At 42.5% G+C, this 9,450-nt stretch overlaps 1 protein-coding gene across 8 annotated transcripts in view; it reads right to left on the bottom strand.

Moving 5' to 3' along the window:
- Window positions 1-2,454: 2,454 nt before the first annotated feature.
- TNFAIP8 (TNF alpha induced protein 8) overlaps window positions 2,455-9,450 on the bottom strand; it is a 115,917-nt gene continuing 108,921 nt past the window's right edge. For 6 of the 8 annotated variants that reach the window (XM_032425100.1, XM_032425102.1, XM_032425099.1 and 3 more), the window contains one exon: window positions 4,049-6,085. In XM_032425100.1, coding sequence (XP_032280991.1) covers window positions 5,520-6,085 — 566 coding nt within the window. In that variant the 3' untranslated portion in view covers window positions 4,049-5,519. Of the gene's footprint in view, window positions 2,845-4,048; window positions 6,086-8,740; window positions 8,850-9,450 lie in introns of those variants that run through there. The other 2 variants (XR_004301907.1, XM_032425105.1) reach the window with 2 other exon arrangements.

Genomic DNA, 9,450 nt, shown 5'->3' on the forward strand with positions numbered 1-9,450 from the left:
GATCTTATTCAAAGTGTAGATAAGGCGGGAGAGGACGCCCTCCCCACCGGCAGACAAGTGGAAACACTGGTTTCAGCTGCCTATGCCCTCTGTGGTAGCCCGCGGGGTTCTACCTGACCACCCACCAGTGAGTTCCCAGGAGGAAGAGATGCCAAACTCCTGACCCATGGTGTTTGAAAATACTGTGGAACATTCCCACTCACGGATTTCACTGCAAGTTCAGTGAATATTTTCAGCAAGCTAAAAATGAGACTCCTCAGTCAAGACAACACAAAGTCCGTATGATTAGGGAACAGCAGTAAGAGCGGCAATTTAATTATCAAGTCCTCTTCCAGGACACTAAATGTCTTATAAAAATGTATCATTTGCTTTGCAAGTATTTATCCTTTAGTGAACATAAGTGGTCTTAGAAAAGAGCAGTAAGAGATCTGAGCAGTCACTTAGGTTGGTTGAGTGGTGGGTCTTGCTGGGCTCCTAACAGCCCATTTCCAGGAAAATGGAACCTGGATTTCTCATGAAACATCAATCAATCATCCCGGATACTGGTGACAATCCAAGTAGGCATGCTCAAGAGTTTTCACTTCCATGCCGAATTAAACCTCACATCAGGCAGGTTTAAATGACTTAATTAATCCATCTGTAAGCTTTTAAATGGAAAAACCAAAGTATAGAGAAGCACATTGTCTTAGGTTGTTCTAGTGAATCAAACCACATACTTTTAAAAATCACATGTGCTTTCCTTGTGTTAAGAACTGACCCCAAGTACCAAAAAACAGACCCTAACTACAGAGAGTCCGTTGTTGGGGACCTGGGGGGAGTTCTGAGCGGGGGGATGAGTGAGGTAGGTGATGGGATTAAGGCGTGCACTTGTCCTGATGAGCACTGAGTAATGTATAGAACCGCTGAGTCACTATATTGCATACCTGAAACTAATATAACACTGTATGTTATATTATACTATATTATATATATATATATATATATATATATATATATATATATATATATGAACTATCTTGGCCTCATCTCCGTGAGGCCAAGATAGTTTCGTAGCTATTAGGGAAGCTGGCAGAGAATTTCTTCGGGCACCCATGAAGGACGAGGAGGGGGCCTTATCCATTGGCTGCCTCCTCCGACAAAGATCTCATGGAAATTCGGTGGACATACAGAACAAGTCTCTGTACTTAACATTTTCCAAAGCACAGATGTTTTTCTCTTAACTGTGAATGCTGGCTGACTTGTCTGAATCCTTGTCAGGGCTCAGCAGACGGGACGTTTTTGGTGTCTTGTCCCCTCTAACTTGGGGGTTGATGTTCACCGCTTGGATGGAAAACACATCTTTGGCGAGACAGACACGAAAACACATCTTTGGCCGCTTACAGGAAAAATGTTTCCATTTTGGGAAACTCCCTGTGATAAAAGAGTTTTTCTGGCTCTGGGCATACATAAGCAACCACAAGGACACTTCAGTAAAAGAGAAAACAGATTTATAATCGTTTGCCATGATAGTGATATGCAGTTATAAGCTCCTGAGGATTTTCCTGTTGTTTCATTTTGGAAGCAAAAAGTTGACTCATTTTTCTGGTTAGTACCTCAGTGTTTTCATTAGGGGGTTTCTATAAAGACTTTATCTGAATCATCATAAGGAAAACATTTCAGAGCTTGGATAAAAGTTTATCTCCCATAAACAGCACGGACTGCTAAAATCTGCTTGGAGTTGAACAAATTACAGAGAAGCTTTAGTCCAGGACTGCAATATATCAAGTAAAACAGTGATTTTTCAAACACGGCCAAATTCAACTAGTTTAGATAATGCAAGTTTGGAAATGCAAGATTGACTAAAAATGTCAAAATATTCTTAACATACTAATTAAGTTTGTTTTATTAGAATATTTTAATTCTGGGGTGCCTGGGTGGCTCAGACGGTTAAGTGTTTGCCTTCGGCTCAGGTCATGATCCCAGGGCCCTGGGATCGAGCCCTGCATCGGGGTCCCTGCTTGGCAGGGAGTCTGCTTCTCCCTCTCCCTCTGCTGCTCCCCCTGCTTGTGAGCTCTCTCGCTCTCTGTCAAATAAGTAAAATCTTTTTTTCAAAAAAGAATAATTTAATTTCCTAGAATTACATAGCACTTAACTCTTCACTACAAATATTTCATCAAATGGATAGATATATTCATCTTTCTTTTATTATCTGTCAAGATCGGTATGCTAAATTGTAATTAGGTGTTCTCATCAGGGATCTCAAGGATAAATTAAAATTCTCAGTAAATATCCAATTGGTATGTACAGACTACAAAACACCATTTTAATCCTTTACAGGAATCAGAAAGCTTAAGCCTTTCATATTTTTAAGTATTTACATGGTGGGAAAACAGAATTTTCCAGGTAATTGTGAATGAGACATTGTCCTATAAGACCAAAAAAAAAAAAAAAAAAGCCTTATTTCTGTACCAATAAAGTTCCTAACACTGGTTCTTCTTTTAAACTCATTTTGAGTTGTATATGGAAGGTCTAAGAACCAGAAAAACACAAGGCTATTTTAAAAGTGACTTGCTCAGATATTTCTAGCCTCTAAACCTGGCAAATAATGGTAAAGTTTCAAAGTGAAGCCATACCTTTTCTGGGGAACACAATGGTGAAGGCCACTTCTCTCTTGGTTGTGGGCACATAAAGTGCCTTTCTCATCTGTGGAAGGACTGCCTGGGGGGAGGAACACACTGTACCCCATGGATCAGGGTTCAAAGTCATCGTTGGTTGTGAGCACCTTGAAGTTCTGGAGGGGTCTGACATTCGAGCCACGAGATGTCCCCAAATTAGAAGCCGTGTTCAAAAGTTCGTAAAATGTCTCTGTATAAAATCACACCCAGATCTTTAGAGAATAGGTCAGACCTGTATGATTTAAATACCATCTCAAATGTCACTATGTGAAAAACCATTTCAGAAGCACATCACCCATTGTGGTCTGAAGCAATGATGTTTCTAGAATGGCCTTTATCCATACCACAGTTATTTATTTAAAGATTTTATTTATTTATTTGAGAGTGAGAGAGAGCGAGCATTAGCAGGGGGTGGGGGGGCAGAGTGAGAAGGAGAAGCAGGCTCCCCACTGAGCAGGGAGCCCGACGCGGGACCCCGCGGGACCATGACCTGAGCTGAAGACAGACGATTAACAGACTGAGCCACCCAGATGCCCCATCCATACCATATTTAAAGAAAAATAGGGTTTTATTGATATCCTGATTTTGACACTTAATAGCTCTGTGACCTTGGGCACATTCCTTAACTTCTCTTGCCTTAGTTCCCTCATGTGTAAAACAGTAAAGGTCATGCTAGGGAATAAATGAGTTAATGTGTCTGGCACCTAATAACCACTCCATGTCAGCTGTTAACACCAGTATTATCACTCAGCTGTTGTAGTAACTCATAATGTTTGCGGAAAAGCCATCGGCATGAAGTTTTAAAAATCAATTTAAAAACAGGACTCCCCCCTTCTGGATAGTCCCACTGCCTTCCTTCTGTGTGAGATTAGGGGTTGCTCTCTCTCTCTCCCTTATAAATATTTGATTGCTAGCCTGCAGGCACAACTCTATGACCCAAATGTGCCCAGCCTGATCAAAATTTATCCTCAGGTTCCCTCTCTCTCTAGTTGGTCTTGTCCATAGCTAGAGAGGAGCAAGGAGCACCCACCTAATGGCTGGGGAATCCACTGTGCATACCTCCGCTGAACTAAACTTAATAAGCAACTTAGCAGGCTATGAAGCTATGCTCTTGCTACAACATATGAGTCACCTGCCTGGGCGCCGGGTGGCTCAGTTGTTAAGCGTCTGCCTTCGGCTCAGGTCATGATCCCAGACTCCTGGGATCGAGCCCCGCATCGGGCTCCCTGCTCTGCAGGAAGCCTGCTTCTCCCTTACCCACTCCCCCTGCTTGTGTTCCCTCTCTTGCTGTGTGTCTCTCTGTCAAATAAATAAAATCTTAAAAAAAAAAAAAAAAAAGAGTCACCTGCCCGCTCTGGGAAGTGAGAATGGTAATTTCAGTTCGAATCTGGGGGTTGAGGATTTTATATAAAACAAGGAGACACTCTGGTCTCTGCTGCTTGTCTGGGACAAGCACACGAGGGACCCAGGGAAACTGACCACTTCCTTTAGGGTGCGGTGGGTTAAAGCGGATCACAACCTCTGGAATTTTTAAGTTGTAGGACCTTCCCTGGTGAACTCCTATTTTAATGTCTATCTTCTGGGAGGCAGGCAAATTCAAGGCAAATGAGTACACTATAAAGCAGGGACACAGAGACAATGCAAATATTTGGGGCTGGTAGTTAAGTCTGTTAATTCCTGATAGTTGGCCAGCAGGTTTTTGTTTCCTTTTTTTTTTTTATAAAATAAGATGTTTACTTTATCATCCACATGCATAAAATTACATAGAAACAACACACAAAGTGCTTAGAATGCAAATATTCTTTGGTTTACTCATCAAAATAGCAAATAACAAAATAGTAAAAACCTTATCAGTTAAATAAAAAAGTGACATTCTTTATTTACCTATCAAACCTTATTCAATGTTGAAATGCACTTATTTTCATTCTCATGGTCCACAGCAATATGCTTTCTTCCATTTTGGCCCTTTATCCCCCTAAATTATTTTGATGGGCTCATCTCTAAAATAAAGATTGTTGTACTTTTCTTAGTATTGCTGACCTTTACAAGAACCATCTAGATTTTTCTTTGTCTCTTTTACATCTGAAACGGATACTAAATATGGAGAGTCCACTAGCACATCTTCAAGAATTACCACATTTTCGAAGTATCACCGTTGGTACTAAAAGACAGGACTCCAGTCCCGAAGCATGTTCGTCTATCAGGCATTATTCACCATATCAAATATAGTTGGTTCCTACAATACTGATTTCAAAGAAGCAGTTTTCTGTTTTTCCGAGGGTTCAGTCTGACCGCCTCAATTCTTGAACATCTTAATTCTCGATGAAGACTTAATTCTTAAATGTGAATGACAAAAACTTTAACAAAGGAACACAGAACAAAAGGTAGACTTGAAATCATCTCAAAGGGAGCAATGAGAGCAAGAGAGAGTTCTCAGCTTTTTAACAGAGGTACATATACACAGTAAGGAATAATAGTGAATCAAAGTACATAATTCTGTACATGTGAGAAATACCCAATGTGCTACCAACACAACAACTGACCTAAAAAAACATGTCTTGAGGTTTGGAGCCATCCATATTTTTCTTTGCATAACTCTGTATTTGCATCACACAACCAGACACCTTTCCCACGATCTGCTAACTGTGAGGGAGGGAGCTTTTCACCAGAATTTTTGGCAATCTGCTTTTCTTCAAATAAAACAAGCTGCACAAAATGTTACTGACAATGTCTGACGCCTGAGGTGGGCAAAAGTCTTTCTGAAACATGGGTCATCTTTAAAAAAAAAAATCGTTTTTCCTTCATAAATCAGCAGTGCTCCGTTTTCAAAGAAATCACGGGCGGTTGCAGTCTTAATTCACATGGTCAGATGTTCTCCTCGTCCAGCATTTTGTTGACACCATCGCAGAGTTTTTGTAAGTGGGGCTTAAAATTCCCAAAGGGGTTATATAAGGCAGCTAAAAAATCACAATCGGAAAAATGGTCAAAGACGTTATTAACCCGTCCATGCGACTTGGCTGTGAGGTGGCGCTGGATGATCTGGTGGAGCATCTCTCTGCACTCGTTCAGCAGGCGGGACAGCACATTCCGGTCAAAGGTGTACTCCACCTGATGGAAGCTGACCACAGTCATGGCCAGCTGGTGGACTTTCTTCTTGAATTTCTCCATCAGCGCCAACTCGTCTTGGTTGAACTGGTTATTCCTGTAAAGAATGGCCAGTTTGATGACGGTCTTGATGAGGTTCTTGATGATCTTCTCTGCCTCCTTCTTGTTCTGGGTGTATTCCTTGGTCACCCGGTAGAGCTCATCCAACACCTCGCTGCTCGTGTCATCGATGAGGGTGGTGGCGATGGATTTGGACACCATTTTCCCCAAGATCTTCTTTTGTGCCTGCACGGCCAGGTTTTTGGAATTGAAGACATCTGTGGCCACTACAAAGAAGCAAATTAAAAAAAAAAAAAAAAACAAACAGATATTAAGGAGGATTTTCCTCTCACTTTCCCACTATAGGGTTGCCTTCCATCTACTGATATTAATTTCTGTTCAGAAAAGGACTAAAAATTTTACTACATTTCTGGGCATCAGGTTCTCATTGTTTCTTTCTTTCTTTCTTTCTTTCTTTCTTTCTTTCTTTCTTTCTTTCTTCTTCTTCCTTTTTTTTAGTATTTCATTTATTTGACAGAGAGAGTACAAGCAGGTGGAGCGACAGGTAGAGGGAGAAGCAGGCTCCCCACTGAGCAAGGAGCCTGACGCAGGGCTCCATCCCAGGACCCCGGGATCATGACCTGAGCCCAAGGCAGATGCTTAACCAACTAAGCCACCCAAGCGCCCCAGGTTCTCTCTTTCTGAAAAGAACAGGTTGTTGTGCGTCATCTTTAAGGTCTCTGGCAACTCAAGTATTTTACACCTTCTGCTATACACTCAGTACTTTGTTTAGCAGTTGAAGGTGACAACCTTTCCAAAGATAACTTTTTCTGATTTTAAGAATGGCACATCTCACGAGGCAGTGAGTTTTGATGCAATTTCCCCCCAGTTGAGTTTTATAAGAAATACACCAAAAATATAAAATCAACTCCACAACTGTCCTCTGGGCACCAGTCACCAAGAACAATTTAAAGAAACCCCTTTAAATGTAAGAAGGATAAGTAGCAAAGCCACACTGAGTCAAGTAGCAAATTCATGGAAGCAAATCAAAAGGAGAGCCCTGCTTTACTTATTTTTTTTTAAGATTTTATTTACTTATTTGCCAGAGAGAGCACAAGCAGGGGAAGCTCCAGGCAGAGGGAGAAGCAGACTCTCCGCGGAGCAGGGAGCCCAATGCGGGACTCAATCTCAGGACCCCGGGATCACGACCTGAGCTGAAGGCAGATGCTTAACCCACTGAGCCTCCCAGGCGTCCCAAGGAAAGCCCTGCTTTAAACTTCAGCTGCAGAAAGTCAAATTTCCTGAGACATGGGCCCGCCCCTTCCAGTTTGGTCATCCTAACCACCCCAAATTTCAACTCCCAGAAGTTGAGTCTTAGAAAAGAACATTCATTCCATGGAGGGCGCCTTGTCACTTGCTATTTCTGATGAATGGCCATTGTTGGTTCCCTTGAAATGTTTCTACATTCTATGGCAATAACCACACTTTTATGAGCTAATGGAATGTGCTCCATGAATAACACATGTTGAAAAAGCTGAGGCTTAGAGTTTGCTTTTGAAATTATCATCACTTAATCTGACAGAGGTGTAAGATACACGTAATAATCGTTGTACGTATTAAGTACAAAATGCTGTGTGATGCTCTTAGCTTACAGCCGGTCAGTGAAAATGCTCAATACATGTTCACTCCCCAAACCAAGTTTAGTTTTTCCCCTTTTTTTCCACCCCCCCAACTCTGTGCATGCTACTCCATCAAAATGTGCTTTCTCCCTCCCTTCTGGGTCCTCCGAGCTGGAGTTTTTGGGGTCTCTATCCCCACTCTGGGTCCAGGACCAGCTGTTGTCTCTTGTATTCCAGTGCATAAGCCCAGGCCTGGGTGTCGGAAAGCAGTCATTTAGTAACGAAAGATAAAAAGACTAAAAATACAGATAGGTAGGAAGGAGTCCGGGCATTAGCGATATACAATTATTTCTAGTTTGGACAGGCTAGCAGCAGAAAGCGAAAAGGCAGCTACTCCCAAATCCAGGCTGGGAGGGTGTCTAAGAAGAGACACTCCCTCCATGGGACTGTCATGTTCGATCTGACGCTTGGGCCAGAGTAGCTCACAGGATATATTCCAGGCAGTGCCTAGTGGTTCCTACTGACCAGGATGCTGTTCATTAATACAACGGCCACACGCCCTGAAGGAACGCCTTCACTGAACCAGAAGCTGTGCCCTCACAACTATCGGTATTTAAACGTCTGAAACATGAACCAAAACTGCAGAAGAGCTGAAGTGTATTTTGGGAAAGAAAAGGAAAGCGAAAAAGCATGAGAAACCGCCAACTTGTGAAGGTTTCCAAGCTGTTTCATATTTTCATCAGTCACATCCATTTCTATTCCTAAAGGTTTGCAGAAGAGTGTATGGGTTAATCCACATTAAATAGTTTGTATCAAAATAAATGGCACACATGTAGTTACTGTTACCACATTAAGACCAGGGACCATCTTCCGTTGCAGAACTTACGATATGGATCTCAATAAATAAACCTGATTTATACAGGAAGGGATACCCCCCAAATTTCAGATCCCCGGTAAATAATATGATTTCAGAAACTTACATAAAGTTCAGAGGTTATTCTGTGTTGAATCTATTAGGAGGGGACACAGTCTCCCAACACCCATCTGGGATTTACTACAATGTCTATTCGATGGAAACATTGTACACTATGAAATCACTAGAACCAGAAGGAGAGGAGTAAAAATCCGAGCTCCTCTCTCCAAGCCTGGACTTGAAACTTTGCACCTCTTTGAAGCTCCTTTGCTCATTAAACCTCAATGTTCCATTTGCTTTCAAACATAAAGACAAGGGAAAAAATTTTTTTCATGTAGTAGCCCTTGAACCTCCCACAAGAGAAAGTGTGAAAAGCAAGGCCATGGCCAACAAGGTCGCTCCCCATTTACCAGTAACAAGTCTCAACCAGGACAGAGAAGCTGATTTCTGAGGCTCTCCCAGTTGCCGCAGAGGAACTGCAAACCCTGTTCTAGAAACACAGAAGCCACTTCCTCCTTTCGTTTTCTTCTTTGGGTTATATCCAGCTCAGTCATCTTGGAAAGGGAGGCCGAAGCTCTCTCTCCCCCTGGGCAGGGAAGACATGCGTGCAGTGGATTTCTTTTCTAGCACGAGTGAAGCTTCCTTGGAGCCAACGGGGGATTGTGGCTGAGAGTTGCTAGCCAGGGCTGTGTGGTCTGTGATCATGAAATATGATTTCCCCCCCCTTGCAAATTAATTGCCTTTAGCCATTCCTGCTCAGGCTCATTTGTCAGTTCCACATCCTCTACCAGATCCTTTAAAGGCCTGGTGTATCTCAGGGCTAGTCCTGGATCACGTTTTTCTCCTTTGCTCTACCCTCAGCCCGGTGTGAGCTCACCCGCTCCCGCAGGCTTCAGATACCCCCCAGGTGCCAGCAACTTCCACACTTAGAACTCACTCTGACCTCTTTCCCGGACTCATTTTGCAAATGCATTCAAGGTTTTCCTTTTTCTCGGCTATTTTGCAGGCATTGCAAATGCACCATGTCTAAAAGAGAACCCTTGATTCCCTCGTGCTCCCAAAGCATTCCTTCTCCATTCTACCTTCATGAAGAGCATCTCTTCCAACCATTTGCTCAAGC

The sequence above is a fragment of the Phoca vitulina genome, unplaced genomic scaffold (assembly GCF_004348235.1).
Source record: "Phoca vitulina isolate PV1807 unplaced genomic scaffold, GSC_HSeal_1.0 scaffold32, whole genome shotgun sequence".
NCBI lineage: Eukaryota > Metazoa > Chordata > Mammalia > Carnivora > Phocidae > Phoca > Phoca vitulina.